This window comes from Malurus melanocephalus, unplaced genomic scaffold (assembly GCF_030028575.1).
Source record: "Malurus melanocephalus ecotype Western Australia unplaced genomic scaffold, MMel_1.1 scaffold_28, whole genome shotgun sequence".
NCBI classification, from domain to species: domain Eukaryota; kingdom Metazoa; phylum Chordata; class Aves; order Passeriformes; family Maluridae; genus Malurus; species Malurus melanocephalus.
In genome coordinates this window covers 2,609,921-2,629,930 of record NW_026623260.1, presented here as the reverse complement: position 1 = coordinate 2,629,930, position 20,010 = coordinate 2,609,921, and the positions used below count along the sequence as shown (strand labels likewise).

At 39.3% G+C, this 20,010-nt stretch overlaps 1 protein-coding gene across 11 annotated transcripts in view; it reads left to right on the top strand.

Annotated features, from left to right (window-relative positions):
• ST3GAL3 (ST3 beta-galactoside alpha-2,3-sialyltransferase 3) overlaps positions 1 to 20,010 on the top strand; it is a 174,173-nt gene that overhangs the window by 37,526 nt on the left and 116,637 nt on the right. For 7 of the 11 annotated variants that reach the window (XM_057390635.1, XM_057390638.1, XM_057390642.1 and 4 more), the window contains exons 3-5: positions 4,180 to 4,227; positions 5,960 to 6,094; positions 13,322 to 13,364. In XM_057390635.1, the coding sequence (XP_057246618.1) occupies positions 4,180 to 4,227; positions 5,960 to 6,094; positions 13,322 to 13,364 (226 nt within the window). The remainder of the gene's footprint in view (positions 1 to 4,179; positions 4,228 to 5,959; positions 6,095 to 13,321; positions 13,365 to 20,010) is intronic. The other 4 variants (XM_057390644.1, XM_057390639.1, XM_057390645.1 and 1 more) reach the window with 2 other exon arrangements.

Genomic DNA, 20,010 nt, shown 5'->3' with positions numbered 1-20,010 from the left:
GTCAAGCTAAGGACAGTATTTGTGTTGGAAATGTATCCATATATTTGCTCTTACATGATTTTACACAACTGGACTTTTAAGAGCTRTTTCCACACATCTCTTCAGTGCAGTACCCATGTTAAAAGTTTATCTAGTGGTGTGCATGGAGTATGAAACTTCACATGTTTTTCAGCTGGCTTTATTTGTCTCCTACAAATCTGCAGTTCACTGGTCAGGACCATCACTCATTTATGAAGATTGAAATCTTTATTTTTCTGTTCAGAAGCTAAAGTCCTGGAAAAGATACAGCAATCTGTTACAAGTTGCAGTTAATTACTTATCTAGTGTCCAGAAATGCCTAGAGCTAACGTGCACAATATATGCAGCAAGATGGATAATTTAATTTRCCTGTCTTGGGGACAGGAGAGTGCGGTGCACAGTTGTCCCGGCCCTGAGAAAGGCAAGGGATCAGCAACATTTGAATTGCATCCTTGCCTTTAAATACAGTCAGTCCACATACCTGGATGGCTTAGCTGGACTGTGATGTCAGTGCAGCATTAAATGTAGTCACCTCAGCTTTGCAGGTGGATTTTTTATGTGGTTTGTTTTTATTTTTTGCCACAGGACAGAACTGTGCAAATCCCATTGTACCTTCAAAAGTACGTTCAGCTCTGGGTCCTGTATGGAGYATTGTTGGAACAGAATTTAAATTTGTTCCCAGAGCAGCGCTGAATGTCTCTGCAGAGTTTGTCTTTGAGCTCCTGGCTCCTGAATGAAATGGGATCCTTGTGTTGGTTTTAGTGGAACAGGGTCTGGTACAACACTCCTCCATAATCCAAATTCACACATCACACACATGTGATGGAGTGCGTTCAGGTAGCCCTGCACAGCACTACTTGTTGGGGGATGATGGAGCAGGTTCCTGTGTTGGTCCAGKTTGTGGATGCTCTAATTGGATGGTGGGAGAGAGGGAAAGTGACCCAGAGCATAGGTCCCAAAGCAACATTAACCCAAAGTTTACAAAAAGCCACCCAAAGCAACTTCCCAGTCTGGCTGGTGAGGTCTGAGCTATCATTATTCCTGGCACTGAGTGCCTTCTAAATTGAGTGCTTGTGCTGTCTTTGCTTCTTCTGATGGACTGGATAAGATCCAGAATTRCATTTGGATTTTGTTGTATCTTGTTGTTTTGAGGTTTGTTTTTTTTCTTTTCTATTTTAAGCTGCTATATCCACTGAAAAAAAAAGATCGTAGTTAACATGAAAACAGATGTAAAAGACTGGCACTGTGGCGTGTGCAGCCTTAAGCTGTACATATTGGCAAGTTACTGTGTGTCAGATTTCACAATTTGAGCTCAAAGACTGCCTTTCAATTAAGGCAGGAGGAAAAACATTTAAGTTTCTTTATGGAAGTAGGTATCTGAAAGGTTGGGGACTGCTCCTTCAGGCAGGAACAATTCCTGACACCTAAAGCAAGGGTGCATGTAAGTGCACGTTGTGTCTTAGTAAGTTTTGAAGGGTAAAGCCTTTCAAGGTTGCCTTTGAAAGGTAGAGCAGGCTCAAGCTCTTGGGGAAAAGGCAATGGGCACAGACTGAGCTGCCACTTTGGCTCAGAAAAAAAACCCTGGGAAGTCAGGTGGGTTTTGAACTGAGCAATGACTGGAAGAGATTTGAAAYTAGAAGCAAAGAAACTTTTCTTCCTATGTTTGTGGAAGCAGAACTCGGTGTATTTGGAAATAAATCTGGCTTGCATMAAAAAAAATGCTTATCTCCATCAATTTCTGATAAAAATAACYTGTAGCTATGAACTCAGCTGGATGTGAGTAGCTGTTTGGGTAGAGCAAAATGGGAGCATTATTATCTTCTCAGCTCTCTTCAGGTTTATMATTTCCTCATTTTTGAAGTGGTAAKACCAGAAATAAACACAGTGTTTTAGTAAAGGTCCATCTTTTGTGAAATTACTTGTGGAGGTCGAAAGGGAGTTGACTCTAATAGAGATTGTTCACAGTGAATTTGGTGTTGAAACTAATAGTAGCATGAAGGACTGGATTGGAAAAGGGAGCTCACATGCTTACTCTGCTTGTAAATTGTTTTTTTATATGAGGAAGATAACGTTCTTGGTTAAGGGWATGAAACATTATACTATTTTTTCTGGGTTGCAATAATGTTACTAATTTGGTGCTTGCAGTGCTTTTCAGCCATTCTTTGATAAGTCCTAATATTTCATGTGCAGTGTTTGAATGCAAAATATATTTCAGGAAAATTAACAGCAWTTAATTTGACATGAACTACAAAACAGTACTTTATGTTGATGAAAATCTCAACAGCTTTTTAAAAGTAGAACCCCGCAGAGATATTTTAGAATTGATGGCAAATTAAGTTAATGCAGTTAAAATGAATTAAACTCCTTGCTATTTAGAATAATATAATGATGTCTGAATTTTATTCCCAAAAGAGGAAATACAGTTGTTAAATCCTGATGGATTTTTGTTTTTGTTGGAGTAAGTTTTGAGACTAGTAATATCTTCTTTTTAATTTTTTTAACATTACCACCATAGTGCTGGCTCTGAGACAGCACAGACCTTCTTTTTTAAAATCCTTTAAAACTCAGTCAAATTAACAGTCCTTTATTAAAACAACAGTGTCTATTTTGAAAATTAGCACTTTCTTATTGCMTTTTTAAGAGCTAGGGAAAAGAAGCATGAGGATAATATAAAGTGTAGAGAAGCCAAGGGCTGAGTCCTGTGTCAAGTTATTTTCATCACTTACGCAGTAACTGCCAATGCCTGTGACTGTAGCCTGCCCAAATTTCAAGTGATGCAGCTGGACCTTAAACTCTTTTCAACAGGCTAAGTCTTCTTATGCTTGGGATTTTTGCCTTGCACCGAGGGCTTGCACCYTGGCAGCCTTTGTGGTGCTGCAATGGGTGTGTGATCACATCTGAAACCTAAGTTACAAAGAGAAACATCAAAGGATTCAATCTATTCATTTAGGCAAAGGTGAAAGGCAGTTCTGCTATTGGTGTGTCAGTTTAAAGCTTCCCATTCCGTAAAATTATAATCCGATTGTGGTGGTTTGTTCTTTTCTGTGTTTTGCCCATTGGTAATTTGTCTCTAAGTTCTGGGTCCAATTCTGCTCCACTGGTAGGGAAGCAGAATTTGGTAGGCTTTCTCCTTCAGTTAGGATTGCCATGAAAATARATGGTAAACCAGGAGGCTGACTGCCAAAATAAATGTTGATTTGTCTCAAATAAGCATAAAGCTGGGAGAAAACCCCATTATTGAGCCTGATACTGTATTGCAGCTCCAACTGGGACAGAATATCGAGTTATAACTGATAATTTTGCAGATTATAGTCTGGATGGGCGGTATATGAGGAAAATGAATGACTAATAAAGGGGTCTGGATCATGGGGTGAGCTGAGTCCAAGCAGGCAGTAAGGGTTTTTACATGGCCAAATGTCAAATTGCATGATAAAAACTTCAACCACAGTTGATGTCAAGGGTGCCCCATCAAATGGAACTGTTACTAAAAGTGTAAGGCATGAACTGGTGAGAAAAAGTTGTCACTGCAATCATGGATAAAAGCATTGTTGTGATCCCCAGATGAATAAATGAAAAGGTATCAAGTAGGAAGGTTATATTTTCTTGATGTTTGGCACATGTGCTGCATATTGTACTCAAGGGTGAAAGGATATTGAAAAATTGAAATGCATTGAGTTGGGGAGTCACTACTGTGAGTAAAGATGTGGGAAACATGGTGAGAAGTGCAAAGAGCACAAAGTGCTTGGCTTAGAAAACAGTACCAGGGAAGAACTGTTCATAACAGGCAAGGCCCCTAAGTGGGAACAAAAGATTGGTAACACATTTGATAAGAAAAAACTCTCTAGTCCAGAAGTCAAAGCATGTTATGATTCAGTTGACCAAGCTTATTAGACATAAAATGAAAATATTTTCAATGAATTGTAACTTCATTGGTTAATGGCACTTTGTGTGTCACGCTACATGGTGATTTATTGCACACTCTGTTCTGCCTTTGCTAGATGCCTGTTGTATTGTTGTATTCTGGTTGGTGAAGAAGTTGTTCTGCTTCCTGGCAGAAGGGAGAACAAGGAATTACTTAAGCACAATAACAAAAAAATGTTACAGCAAGAAATGGTGCTGAAAAAAAAGGGGAAAAATGAACCTTGTACTCTTGTGTTACAGATTCAGTGGTTCTTTCCTTTGACTCCGTTGGACATACACTAGGCTCAGGTACAACATTGCCTTCTTCTCTATCTCCCACCTCATGACAAGGCTTCTACTGAATTGGACATGGTAGCCATGTTGGGAGGCAGGACACTGACTTGTGTGGGAATCAACATCTAGCCAAAGGGTAAACAGGTCCTTTCCTAGGTGCAGTGGGAGTAAGAGCCTTAGTGTGACACGAGGATTAACCTGCGGGACTCTTCCCTTACCCAGCAAGGAAACGACCTGGACAYGTGTTGCTGATGCAGTTTGTGCTTCTCTTCTCATGTGAAAGGCATTAAGATGATGTCATCCACCAGCTGAAGAAAAACTGTTTCGTGCTACTAGGAGAGTTTCCCAGCTAAACAAACAGTTGAGTTATTTGGGGAAAGATATCAGGAATGCTTCCAGGAAGGAGAAGGCGAAAGAGTCAAATCTAAACCAATAGAACTGGAAACTATGTTTTTTTGGGTGGAGATTGACCAGAATTATCGAACCCCGGGGCAAATCCTTCCCAATCCAATTTCCTTTGGAACCTAAGCATGACCTACAATTAAACTGAACCAGAAATAAAAAATTCTTTTGTGTTGGGGGCACTTCCCTAGATTGGTAACTCTCCATTTGGCTGTGTGTAATGCACAAGCTACAGCCAAGGCACGCCATAGTRAGCATGATACTTGATGAAATTCATTTTACAGTATGCATATAATGAACTATGAAGTGCAATGGAAAGGCTAAGAATTGCTCTTATAACCTTAAACCCCTTAACACTTAAAAGATGGGGATACTTATTATCTTCGAGAAAAGACAAAACCTTTGCTTGGATTACTTTTTAAAAATCTTGCTTGCCAGCCTTTCCTCTTAGGTTGATAGGGGGAACCTGCTGCCTTCCAACATAGCACCTGTCTTCTGCCTGCACAGTTTGAAACAGAGCCTKCTGCCTGACACTAACAGTAAAGCTTGAGCACATTTCTGATTTACTAACCCCTGAGCTAGTGGTAGTAACTTAYTTTGTTTAAAACACCTCAAACATTTTCCACTCTCCCTGTATCTCCTCTAAAACTTACATCTGGATATAGATTTATTCTTTGTGCATGATCTGATGTGGGAGTATCTCTAGGGTGCCAAATGGATATGTTGTTGTGTTTATGGGGGAAGAAACCCTCTATTCATTCTCTCTCACTAATTAATATGACATAACTGAAGTGGTATGTTTCTTGCCTCCTAGATTGAGTGATGGTCTTTTTAGTCTGACAAAGTAGGGGAGAAGTTGCACAGGTTTAAGATACCTTCCCTGAATTTTTGTCACAGGTTTTTTGTCTATGGAATTAACCATAAATGTTGCTACCAGTAGGAAAATAAACTTAGTGAAGAAAAACTGTTCAACTGCCCTTTGTCTTTTGAAGTTCTGTTAATATGAAGGGTGGGAGACAGGCTCATGTGACTGCCTGGGTCTGTTTTGAAAGCTTGCATTTTACAGCTTAGGCTTGGATTGGTTAGGAATTGAGACAGTAAGACCTGATCTTTTGTAAACCTTTCACTGTGACAAAGCTGAATTTCTGCCTTGAAGAAATGTGAAGCAAACTCATATATTTGATAAGGAAGGCTCAGAAATGTCCTAGAGAGCTGTATGTTTATTGCTCTTGTGTTTAGTACTTTGCACTCACTGTGCTGCAAACTTCACCTTGCTCTGAACTGATATGTGTAATAASATGTATGATGTCTGCCCTACTGAGGGATAGCTTTCCTTGTTGAACAGGAAGGAGAGAGAGAAAAACTGTGGCTATTGTGCTTCCGCTGTCCATCCCATCTCACCTTGCTGCAGACCCAGGAAAAGACAGAGCCCAGAAAGAACCCACAGAAACCATGGCAGCTGCAGGCCCAGCCATTCCCAGTAGGTGATGTTTCAGGTTGGGGTAAGAAGGGGCTACAGTTACATGCTTTGAAACATAAAATTACATATACCTTTTTTGTTATTAGTCAACATCAGCTGTGTCTCCCTGTTAGGGTTTCATGCTGCTTAAAACTGGTGCTTATATTTGCATACTAAACAGCTTARAAGTGCTCTTTGGTACTTGTTAATCATGCCTTGTGAAGGGCAGTGTCTTGCTGCAGCCTCTGTATCTTACTTGAACTGACTRTCCTTATCTTGACTTTCCCCTTAACTTTGTCCCACATGCAAATCACAGTTCTCAGGGTTGCTGGCAATCTGTCCTTATGCAACTCAGATTAATGACTCTGTCTAGGTTTTTGTGGTTAAGCTTTCTGAACTGAGTGTTCAGAAGTTCCTCTGGCTGTGGAGCCTTAATGTAATGCTTCATAGGAGATTATTGGGTAGAGCCAAATGTGCTTTGAGTGAGGCTGAACTGTGAGGTTCATGCTCTGGTCCAGCCTTCACCAGTCCAGATGTTTTTGTAATTCTCTTCACGGCTGTCGGTTCCCTTGAAAGATAAAGCTTGAGCAGCTGAGATAAGTGTTTGATGTGATGTCTAGGCCAGTGTTTCAGCTGAAACCATTTCAGAGAGAAGGGTGTCATGCTCTGAACATTGGGAAGCAGTGAGTACACAGGGTATTTGAGGAGACCTAGATTTCATTTACTTGCCATGRACAGCTAGTGCTCYTTTTATTTTTTTTCTTTCCTTTCKAGTTGCTTTGTTTTACCTTGTTGCTACCAAATCAAACATTGGACTTTGAAAGTCAGATTTATACCCCTGCTATTTTTGGTCAAGATTTTTTCCTACCTCCTGTGTGTGACAGCAAGCAAGCTACATTTTTCTTCTCTAAGCCTTGGGTAGGAGTGCACTGAATGTGCAAGTTTCCCAGATGTTACCATGCTTGCTGAAAATACTGAATACCTTTGGGCTGTAGGCTTATATTCTTGTTAGACGTGTTTGATTGCAGTACTGACCACTGATTCATTGCAGATATCCTCACTGCAGGCTTWAAGGTGCTGGTTCCAACATTGCAAGCAACTGAGTGTTGTCTAGGTCTTGCTCAAATTGTTTGAATTTGTATTRACTCTTCTKGATTTCCAAACTTTGGTTTAGAGTMGTGTTTCTGCTGCAGCGCATGTGCTTGTGAAAGTTCACGTGTAAGATTATGCTTCCAAATGCTGAGTTCACACTGATAGTGGAGTAATCATCTGAGAATTTAAATCTGTGCTTATTTAGGAGTTTGCTGTCCCTGGTTCCGTAAGCCAAAGTCCATAACCATTTTGGGAGAAGCTGTGAGAGCTGAGAAAGAAACTTTCTGTTTCATTCAGCTGCTGAAGATGCTCAGATAACCATTTTGTAAAGGATGAGAATAACSCTGTCTGTCCTACTGAATACAACTCCAGAATGAATTTGGTGACTAGTTCCCTACAGATTGCATGGAGAGTTGTATAGATGGAGGCCAGGAATAGAAATACAACTGAATGAGCTGTCAAATGGGTAGAGTAGTGATAGATTCCTAGCATAAGAGAAAACTTGCAGAAGATTCCTTGCTATTTGTTTGACTTCTCAGTGATACTCTGATAGTACAGATGGCTACAGTTGCAAACTCTGATATTTCCCRGATTTCCCGGTCAGTGGTAATGAACTTTAGATGTTCTTGGTTTGAGAAAAGCAACTTTAATTTATATTTGGAGCTGATGTGGCTCTAGTGTGTTGGGTTTTTTTCACCCAAATTGCATTTCTGTGTTAGTGCTGCATGGGAATGATGGAAAAGGAGAGATGAACTTATTGTGCTTTATATTTCTGCATTCCTGAAAAAGTAAGCAAAAGAAGGCAGAAACAAAGGGAAATACATATTTTCTCTGCTGATTTTAGTGGCTTTATTCTGCAAAAATGCTTTTCCCTTTTCATTTTTGATTGATGAAGTTCTACTTAATTCTTTATTTTTCGGAGTGTACACTGTGGGAGCCGCTTGAATCTTTGCCAGYGACTGTCATGAAGCAGTTTCATAGTCCTTATGTGACTTTGTCAGTGTGTTCAGYAGCATCTGTCTTCTTATTAATGYTCTGTTCCTCCAGTTGAAAATAYRGCTCTGAATGAGTTGAGGTGCAAATGTCAAGAAGTGGCTTAATGAATACTTTGAATTAAAAGTATTTAAATGGGATTTTTCTCTCTCATGTGACACATCTCTGCATCAAATCAGCACATCCTGAAGTCGCTAAAAGCCAATATATATTACTGTTTTCTTAATATTGTTCTTGACTTTTATTAGGAAATACAATACAATTTATAGAATAAAGAGTGTGTTGGGAGATCCAGTTGGGCAGCATGAACTCCATTTGCCAAGTGGACTCGTGGCAGTAAATGAAAATAACTGTTTGACAAAGGCTGTAGTCTGGCTTGAAACAGATGACTTCCTGGGAAAAGCAAAAGGGCATATGCAGATCATAGGAGGAAATTTTTCATCTTCCTATCAGAGYCTTTCCTAAATTCAGCTTGAAGCAGTCAGTTGCTCTTCTACCATTGGAGGYTGCCATAGTTTTATTAGGATGTGTAGATGTAGATTGTTGGGGTAAGCTTCTGCTGCTGGGCTGCAAGGGCTGAGCTCTCAGCTTTACAGGTGTCACTTCTGCTTCTTCTGTAGAGKCAGGGAAAGGCACCAGGGACTGGGCTGTGTCCCATCAGTTTTCTGGGGTGTTTTCCTTGATGTCATTTGGCAACCTGGAGAAGCAGGTTGGTCAGTGTGTATGCCAGAATGTAAATGGGTCTGAGGAGGAAGCTGAAACATAGACCTGTGTGCAGTCCATGCAGAATTGTGCTGAGAAGCTCCGGTGGCCTCAGCTCTACCACTCCTGGGCTTGCTTTTGCAGTCTTTTTTATTCCCTGGTTATTTAAATAGAAGATAATGCTTTCATYGGTAAATTCCATCACTGAAGAGGTTAAAGTGAAAATCCTAAGCAAAGGATGCAACATTAAGTCTTTGTTTATCCAGCACTTTGATTATTKCTCAGTAATCCTGACTGGTATTTTTTTAACCCTGGAATAAAAGCTTTCTTTTGTCCTTTTCAGTTGATCCATTTAACATTACTTTTTTTCATTAATTCTTTCTTGTCTCTCGAGTTCTAGCAGAATTACTTCACATCAGCTGAACTTTTATAACTGTCCATATGTGTTTTCTTAGTCCAAGGTAAATGTGATGTGTTTGGCCTTTTTCATTGCAGAGTAAGTAATTTTACCTGTGGCCTTTGCCACAGATGTAGAACTTGCTTGTGAATAGTGACCAAGGCTTGGCTCAGTTGGAGCCTCAGTTCTGCAGAGACCAAACTGCACTGGACAGGATGAAATGTATCAGGGTGGTCTGAACATTCTTGATAGGACTTCTGCCTCTTGAGAATTGTGCTTATTTCTTTGACAAACACAAGCATTTTGAATAAAATAGCTATACTGAATCTTCTGCCTTTCCTCCTGTACTCGCAAGTTAAACACAGAACTAGAACTGCACATAGACCGTCTTTCAAAAAAAATTTAATTTTCTGTTTCTGTGGGCAAAGTTATTTGTATTGTGCTTCTCAGTAGCTGGCTGCTAAAAAGGACAGTACTTAAGTAATCAGTGAAATTGCTTATGGGTTGTTTGAAAAAATAAAACCACTGTGCTAAGTTAATTCCTGGATTGTTGGTTTTAGATTAGTAGCATAAGGGGAAAATTTTCCCCATTTTGCTTCTATATAGCTATATTGGCTGCAGATACAAAAGGCAACTTGAAAACTTGGTAGATGTTGTACACTGGGCTTTATGGCTTTCTGGGTGGTCTGCATGGAGTTTACAGACATTAGACAATGCATTTCTCACTTGCAGCCTGGTAGCTGGATTTCTGTTAGATTCTTTGGAGAAATTTGCGTGCTAATGCCAACATTGAATATTTGGCACAGGATTTGCATAATTTATAGAAAGTGCTATGCTTGGCTCTATTTCTGTTCATGTAATCCCAATTACATGCTTTATTATGAAATTGTTGTCAGTTGTTAGATTTTTATTCAATCCTGATCTTCCTGGAAATGCAGAAATACGTTTTGTTTCTGACCTAAGATGACCTCTTGTTCTTATGGGGCATGATGAAACTGCATCTCCCATGTTTGTTCATTTCTGTGCTTCTGTGCCTCATGGTCAGCTGAGACCCATAGCTCTTTAGCACAGGGGAGTGTCATCTTTAGATTGCCTTGTGCCCTTTTAATAATGCTTTTATCTTTCATGGGCCTTTCAGTCTTTTGTGGGTTGATAACATAAAGCCTTGCTCAGGTTATTCCATTATGTTCTTCCAGAGGATGCAAACTAAGTTCTTTATTACYTTTATTCATTTTTTGCTCTAAAAATAGATCCTGTGTGATGAGGTTGGTGGAGGCTKACATCAAGCCACAGTTAACACACCCAGCTGGTTTTTGGTGGAGAAGCTGGAGACTTTTTACCTTCTTCTCTCTAACTGTTCTGTTTTCTCTGATATTCCAGCACTTCTTTATTGCACTGCATGGAAAAGAGGGGAAATATTTCTGTGTGTATCAAGTGTTTAATTTGGTAAAGATTTAAACTAAGGTGATGGGAGGAGAAAGCAACCTATAAGTTAGGGCACAGAGAGGTGACATGAAGTGCCAAGGCAGGCTATTGCCACCCCTATTTTCAGTGGAGGAAAGGGTAGGAATGGAATTGCTCCTTTCTTGAGCTGTGAGCTGTGTGATCAGCTTGGTCCCCATCCTTCAATCATCACACCCTGACCAAACTGTGCTTTGAGTTCAGATATACTTTGATTTAGTGGGTCTGTGTTTCATCTTGGTCTAATTTAAATATGTAACTCCAGACAAGGATTGSCTTTCCCTGCAGCTTGGCTGTGAGTGTTTGGCTTTCTTCAGATATTTGGGGCTTTATCTGTCTGTTTTGAATTCAGGCTGCTTCCAGCCAGCATGTGGGCTGACTTTTGGCCCCTGCATTCATAGYGATACAGCTAAATGACATTGGAAGTCTGTAACAAAATTCTAATTTTTGCTAAAAAGGAAGATAACTCYGAGTCTGTATTTTTAGAGGATCCTAATGTCTTTCCTGGGGGAGCAGCATGTGATAGAGATTSATTTCCAAGCTAATAGAAATGCTGACTTCCAGAAGTGCCAGTGAGTGTGAGATGGTCCATGGTGAGGGCAGTATTTCTCTGCCTGCAGTAGCTTGCACATCTCRCCAGCCAAGAGAGGAAGTGGCGTAGATGCTTCTGGTCAGCCTGAAATTATAGTTATACCCTACTGAAAATCAAGAACACACCTGTGCTTCTAGCTTGAAACCAGAAATGTTGTTTTGTTTTGTAATACTTGTTTAGGAAAGTGCCTGTTGCAAGGAAGTTGACATACAATTTTGTAAAATTACTTCATATCTCTGTCAGTAATGATCAGTGACCATCAAAACTTTGGACCTGGGAGAAGTGAAACACTTGTGACAAAGAGAAAGGTAAATCTTGTGAAACATTGCAATGGARGTCTGTCAGCTGTGCTCCTTGGTGTTTAGCTTGTGTCTGTGTTCTGCTGCTTTGGTTGCAAAGCTTAGGAAGTGCTGAGTTAGTAGAAAGCCCAGGATGTTGTAGTTATGAGGTGATATTTTTTATTGCATTTTGTCTTTTTGTATTTCTGGTTGGGAAGAAGGCAATGTTGCTTTGAACGTGGTGAGACTGGTGACAGATGGGTCAGTGGCTGTAGATTTTTTTTTTTTTAAATAAATCTTTGTTGCTGTTTGCTTAGTACAAGTGTTGTTTTTGAGAATCAGAAGGATTAATAAAAATTGAAGGCGTGTTTCTTTTTCCAGAATGGATACCTTCCTATGCACAATCCTACATGCAGAGGAGGTGGGGTTGGACAGGACRTAATTTCTTGTAGGAGGCATGAACTGGGAAGAACTTATGAGGAAAGCAGCACATGGGGGAAACAGAACTGTCAGTACTGGAAAGTGGAGGAGAGATGCACAGGTGGAACGGGGATGGTTTCACGGGGGTGGCACTCGGGTGCTGGCAGGGAACAGACAGTACGTGCCAGTATYGAGTGTGCACGTGCTCTGCAGCTTCTGTGACCTAAGTTATGTCAAATAGAATACTTCCCTTGGCTCAGGAATTAAATCTTAATGGGATTGAAACTAATGGCACAGTTTACATTGACCTATCTGATGCAATTGTTGTGTCTCAGGTACGTTTTTAGGGTTTCCCGTTGTGCCAGTAAAAGAGTGTGAAAAGATTGTGGTCTTCTGAGGTAAACTGCTGCACCAGAAATTCTGGGAGTGTCTCATGAGTAAAGTAATCCTGTATTTCCAATGAGCTCTTTCTAAAAGCTTATGAGATTTTTTTTCTTGTTGTTTGTTTTACTCCCTTATTTGATTATATTTTACTTCTCTTTGTATTACTTTTTTGTTGTATAGCAGTGAGACCCAGGGGCTCTCAGTGTGAGGAGGCCCCTGAGCTTAACCCTGTGCAAGAAGGGCACTACACCTTTTTCTTGTATGTCTCATGTGAATTCCAGTRATTTTATTTTTCTGAATCAAATGTYTGGTTTACRYGATCACAATATATTCAGAGATGCTGAATGCAAAGCTTACTTTATACAGAAGTTACGGATGTTCTGAGTGATAACTTTGTTTCTGTAGCTATCCTCTGTTTGTGGCATAAACTGACTTTGCAGTTTCCTGTTGAACAACAACAAATGAACTTTAAGCATTTTTGCCACTGTGAGTCACTTTCTCTTGAAGAAGAGCTGTTTGATTATGGTGTTGTGGGTTGGAATAGACAAGGAATGAAGAAAAATTTCAAAGCTCTAGCACATCAGAACTTAGGAGGAATGTTTGTCATTCCGTTTTATGGCAAAATTATTTGTACAGCAAGCAGGAAAGCTTTGTTTATCACTGCATAAGTGGTTTCAGTAATGCTTGATTTTTATGATTACGGACATCTTGACTAATTGTAGTGGTTTCTAAATTAATGGTTTCCCATGTGTTCTCTTGCTCTGGTATTTCCTGGAGATTCAGAAATGTTGATTTGGGAATACCTTGAAGTAACAATAAYCTGTATTAACAGCTGCTATAAGGACTTGCTGCTCTTTGGTTTTGGTGCCTTTTGCAGAGGAGACRTTTGCAGTTTTTATGATATTGTGTCCTTTGCTTTTGTTTTCCAGAATATGACAAACTGGGCTTTCTCCTGAACCTGGACTCAAAATTGTAAGTAGAACAGTAAGACTCTTCTTCATTTCTGTAGTTGCAGCTTTCTGTTTAAAGCAGCTTTTATGTCACCTGAGCAGCTGGCTCGCTGGACTGTACACTTGTACCTGGGACAGCCCAGTCCTGCAGCAACCTGGCAATTACAACTCCTTTCCTTGTACTGGGCTTTGCAGGCCAGCTTGGATTGTGGTTCACTGTCATTAATTCCTTAATAACTGATCAAGAGGCTATAAATACCYACTTGAAGCCATGACTGTCAGACTGCTCTAGATAACCTTCTCTTAATCTTCCGAGTGAAAAATGAATTAAAGATGTGAAAGCAGACAGATTGTGAATCTGCAATTTTCTGGGATGCTTGGGAGTTTTTATTTCCTTCCTACTTGTTTCTTTATAAATGAATGCCACTATTTTTGCTGATAAAATAGAACAGAAAGAACCTCAGCACAAGGCAGGGACCACTTGCTACGTCAGACAGACGATGCAGCGCTGAAAGATGAAGATGCTCCTCGTGSTTTTTGCCTTAAATCAGTGGAATTGAGCCTGGATCGCTGAACACTAGGGGTCAGCAGCGACCCTGTTTCAGGGGTCAGCAACCTGGTGGAATTTTGGTKTTGGGTGCAAAAACACTGCTAAAAACCTTCTACTTAAAAGGGCTCAGAATCAATCTCGTGGCTTTGAGTGACTTGGAAATACATCCCCCGTGATACCATGTCAATATAAAACTCATCCTTAATGTTTTGAGAATTTCATTGTACCTGTAGTGTGAAACAATTCAATAAAGTCCTGCTGAGCAGCTTGTGAGCTTCCATAATGGAATAAAAGCCTCCTAAGTGTGTTGGGAACTGCTGCTTGCAGGAGATGAGAAAGTTTCTAGGTAGGAGCTTCTTTTGCAGGAGCAGCTGGGTACATAAACTCAATTACAGTAACATATGGCAAAAAGGTAGCAGAACATGTATGACAAARAAGGAGTAACAATGATTTATTTRTTTATTWATTTWTYTCCTAAGGCTCTGTATTTTGTTCAGTGGTCAGGAAGGATAGTGCTGACTGCACGAATAGGTCAGGGTAGTCTTCTATGCAGTTTTTGTTGCATGCTGTGTGGAATCCCTCCTGGTGACAGAGTTATTAATTTTCTTTGTTGAATTTTCTGTATTGGGACATCCCTGGGATGTAGAGACAATATTGTGTGTACCCATACAACCCTGGGGGATGCAATTCACATGATATGTTACCTTCAATTCATACATGTGGAAGTCAAAGCAAAGAGAGAAATCCAAAACTGTGAAGGGGGTAAGTGACCTTTGAGTGAATGTCTTGGTGCTGGTAAGGGAAAAATGTTTTTTAAGTTTTTAACTAGAGTGATTTGTTTTTCCAGGCTATTTTTGTATATTTTGTGATGCCCAATTTATTGGGCACGCCTGTTGACTGTCCACACACAGTTGGCATCCCAGTCTGTGCTGTGTCCATTGCTTCAAGCTTGCTCCTCCTTCTGTCTGCATGCACTGTCCTTTTCATTTTGCTTTTAGCAAATCCCATTGAGTCTTCCTTCCCTTCAAGCCTCTGTTGYATTCTTTTTTCTCTTCTTTGCTTACTTACTATTTGATTACAGCTCTCCAAGACATGGTCTGCTTTTTCTTATTTTTCAGTAWGAGGCCAAGTGAAGTTTTTACCTGCTGGAGGGCTTCCAGAACACTGATTTATTTTCTTAAAGCCTCCCCATGATAAAAACTCTCCATTAGTTTGATTAAAGAAAGATTTTGTTGACTACTTAAAAAATATATAGCACTCTAAATATTCATGTTTATTTTTCAAAGCCCTAAAGTTAGCTTCTAGAAAGACTTGTAAYAAAATCAGCATAATTAAAATAAATACTATGAGTTAACTTAAGGAACAAAGAAAGCAAGTATTGTACATAGGTGAAACAACTTTTTTTTAAACTGCAACTTAGTTAGGTTTTGGTTGTTTGGGTTTTTTTTTCTTTTCTTTTTGTTGCTGTTTTTTTGTTTCTTCTGTGGAGTCAATGCTCATCCTGCTTTTAGAATAGACTGATGACTTCCAGGCTGAATTATTCTGTAATTTATTTTTTGATATCAAGGAAGACAGAAAATGGCTGAATATGCCATAAAACATACTGCATCAATTTTAGAAGAAAAATGGGTGATAGCTTAGGGGACTTTGCTACTGTTCTACAAGTTCACTTCRTATGGTCTGTGTACCAAATTTCTAAGTACAGACTGAATTCAATGGAATTTAGTGGTTAAAAATACTTTCTGTGACAAGATGSTACCATCATAAAAGCACCTTCTAGTTAAAAAAAAATGGTTAGAGATGAAAGGGGTGATATGTTCTGCACTRATGACTTTACTGGCAGAAGTAATTGAATTATATCTGTTGTTGTGATATAATGATTCTGGTGGCATCTTGCCATACATCATAACTTTGCAGGGTTCACTTAATTGTCAGCATGTAAGAATATTGTGTGACTTGAAGCACTTAGGGCAATAATTGGTTTTCTTAGGATTTTTTTCCTTAATCTTTCATTTGCTCAAAACCTGTTGCTGGTTGTGTCAGTTGATGTCATTGAAACTAATGGCCTGGAAGATGAACATTTTCTACAGAGGTAGATCTGCATTAAAACTTAAGTGCTCTGACTTGCTCTTTAAATGCCACACAATGGAAAGCTCTTGACATAAATAAGTAGCAATGTGTCCATTTGCCTTTGCATCTTTGAGGTTTTTTTGCATTGCTACTTGAATGTCCTCTACCCTGCAGATGTCCAGGGCCTGTTATTCATATATAGCACAGTCTGCTGTGGTTACAGGAATGTAATGGTTYTGTTCTCCCCAGATTCATGGAAATGTTAATGAAACCAGATTTGTTCCCTTTGGAAGGAATTCTGTCAGAAGCCCTTGAGCAGTGTTTTCTGTGGGAGCTGTGTCTGATAAATGCATTGCTGTAGCTTTAGGGAGGCTGTGTGGACAGGAATCTCACCTGTAAGGGGATGGACAGTACTAGAGATTATGTGTGGGTGCTTCATGGAAAAAACGACTGACCAGTCTTGTTGGAAAGGAGAATATTCAAWTGGAAGATGTTTCTTTTCTGGTGCCTGTGCCTAGGGTAGCTCTTCTTTGGAAAGTCTTACAGCTTTTAGAGCACAGGATGGTATCGAGGAGGGGATTGTTAATACATAAGGGATGAATGGAAAGCTGAGGACTTCCATAGGCAATGCAGTTCATGAATGAGTTGTTCCCTTGGTCAAAACAAGGCATAAGACTCTTCAGGAGAAGGTTAGTGAGAAAGATCTGTTGCAAGAGGAGTTTATCTTTTAGTTATGCTTGTACCAACCATAACATCATTGCCAGAATTAGAATATCAAAACAAAATATGCACTAAGTATAGAAACAGGCCAGTTGCATCCATTTCTCCCTGGTAAAGAGTTTTCCCAAGCAGCAGAGGCTTTTTAAAACCTGTAAGGATAACATCCGACATTTGCTGGTTGTGTAGAGAAAAGCACTTATACGAAAAATATGATACAATTCACAGATTTTAAATCTCAGAGGGGGCAACAGTTCCTGRACAACTTAAGGCTATCAATCACATTAGTGACTCAGCCAGTGGATTACTAGGTGCCACCAAATGCCAAGATTTGCAGTCACTTTCTAACATCTGGGCTTGGCAATGAGTTGCATGCTTTTGTTATTATTAAATATTTATATTGTAGTAGTTCTTTGAGGCTGGCCAGGTCTTAGTAACAAGAGTCTCATTCACTACAATTTCTGAATCATTCCCTGAGCAGAATCTATGTTTGTGTTGCATTAAATGAGATTTCCAAAGGAGGATCAGCATATGAACGTGGAGTTAATTATAGACTGTATTTAATGCTTATTAAGTGGGCCAAGCTGAAGGTTGCATGGTCATTCTTCTGTCACTTAGTACTGTCTGAATGCTTGGTTCAGTCACCTTAATGATTGCTTTGAGTCTGCCTTGGCTCATTGCAAGTGTAGATTCACTCGTGTTGACCATGTGAAAAGTTCCTTTTTTGTAATAACCCCTATGATTTGGGGGCTTCTCCCTTGCATTGCTGCCCTCATGCTTCTGTATCAACTCTCCTTCCTGCTCTGCTGGCRTGCCATTTCCTCAGAGAGATGGAGGCTAGTGCCTCCTTCTGCCCCTGTTTCAAAGTCATCCTTCAGAAACTACTTTTCAAAGGGGATTAAGCAGTTATTTTGGAGATTTGATTCTTCTAAACAACAGCCAGAGAAAAGCTCCCCTTGGTAGATATTTTCACCTTCTGCCATAGTCAATATAAAACCTGTCAAAAATTTCAGCTGATGAATGATGGAAGAAGCTTCCCAGGGTTTGACTTTGACTGGGGAAGAGCCACTCCCTCATAAAATTTAACAAATTCTAGAAAATAYACTTGAGTTTTGTGGAATCTGCCTGCACTTAAACAAAAYARCAGTGGGTCTTAMAATTTTCTTTCAAGGTAGGAATAGGAAAAAAAAWTGTYGTCCCTCTCAATTAGAAAAATGCCWAAAAGAYCACTGTGGTTGACTGCAATAACATAATACTAACGTATTATATGGGTTCACTGTGTTAACTTTATGGTATATATTTTGTATTGGTATATGTTTTATATTGTGCACTTTGGGAATTTTTAGGCACAACTTAAATAAARGGAGGAATATTTTTTCCAGTGGGCTCTGTGTGTTGCTATATATTTTGTGATGTTGTGTATTTACCTATTTCTTCATTATTGTACAATAGATTTGGGAGGTGCAACGAAGATTTTTTTGAATATCCCTGATAATTTCAACTTGGTGTTAAAAAGCAAAGACAAAGAAATTGAGTCGGGTTGAGGGGAAGGCAGAAATAACAACCTTCAYCCCTGAAAACTCAAATGAAACTTGATCTAGACTTAGAAAAGACGGTAAAAATGGAGGGAGCTTGGGCTAGGGAAACACACAGATTGGGTTACTTATGTTTGTTGAAATTTCTTTACTTCAGAGCTTTAATAATGAAGAACTGAAACAGAGCCCCTTCCCCTCATTTTCTTTCTAGGTTGGGAGGTTGCTTTGAAACTGTTTGTGTCTTTGTGTGGTACTTTGCCATTAAACACTGTAAAAATAAGCAGTAAACGTGTTGGAATGCTGGATTTTCCCCATGCCTGGTGCTGTGGGATTTCTTTTTGCCCTGGTTTTTTTTTTCCCCCCAATTTGTCTTTTTGTATTCCTACAATCCTGAACGAGGGACAAAAGAAAAGAAGTGAAAAGTCCAAATGATGTCCTGTCCTACACAGACAAGAGTAAGGGTGTCTCTCATGGACTAGATGAAAGGATTCTGAACATCACGTGCAAGAGTGTCCTCATGCTTTTTCTGAAAGATTATTTCAAGGCTTAGCATAYTTTATGGCACTGGTATTTTCCTGGCAATTGGTTATTTATTTATCTTTCATTTCAGACTTTTAATTCATCTCCTTCTGCCTAGTCTCTTCTATTCTGTGCTAATTGTTGAGCACTTGAAATATTTGGGAACRTTGACCCTGGCTATTTATAGCAATTTAGTTACCTGGCTGCTTTTTGTTGTCCCATCAAACCTCTCCCACATTTGGGTGGGATGTAACTGCCATCCCTGTTTTTGTTTTGCTCTTCTGAGTTAATTTCAGTTTGTTTCATTTTTGATACTTTGGCATTCTGATAAGGATTTCTCATGTGAGTCTTTGTTATGTAACTTTGGGATTCCTGTGTTAGACATAGTCTCAGTTGAAGATGAAGAAGATAAAGGCTGTAGAATTCAGAATTGCCGGCAGCTTAGATAGAATTGATTCATTGCTTGATTTGTAAAGTGCAAACAAAGTCAAAAACTTATGTTTGGTGCCTTTAAAAGGCACCAGTTTCCTGAAGCTGGAAGTAATTATGAACCAAACCATSTGGGAAAAGCATGTAAAGCAAGGAATATGAATGGCTGGGCATTGTTTAGAGTATTTTATACTGTTTGCCCCAAAAGTTCAGTTTCATAAGAAAGAAATGTTCATGGAAAAATAGTTTTATCAAGACTGTAAGGGGAGACAGTGATAATGTATTTATAGAAAAAGTAGAAGTCTGCAATAAATGAAGTTTTGTTCTGCTTGGATGAGGGAAAAAAGTGCTCTCCTTAATATCAACAACAAAATTTCAAGCAGTAGATACCTGAGTTTATGTGCTTTAAAACTGGTACGTCTGGACAAGATTCTTGAAAGAATTTCTGAAGAAGTAGCAGAGGACTTTTTGGACTACTAGAGATTATGAATAAATCTTCAAACACTAGGGRTTCTCCATATCCTTGGCAGAAAGTTGATGTAAAAATATTTTAAAGGCAAAAGGGAATGACTCATAAGCTTTTCAACCCATTTTTGATTCTGAGAACAATAACATTATTGGCCATATGAGTTTCCACAGAGAAAAAAAAAAATAATACTTGTAGTTCTACTTTGTGTGTTTATTAAGAAATGAACACTTTTTCAAGATGGGCTTGTTCTTCATGTGATTATCCATGAAGGTGCCTGCTATAAGAAACTGTTTTCTTTGTTAATATGTTCATCTTAGAGCTAAGTTTGTATATTTTGTGCTCTTCTGACCATATAGACTAGTTGTATAAAAACTGGGAA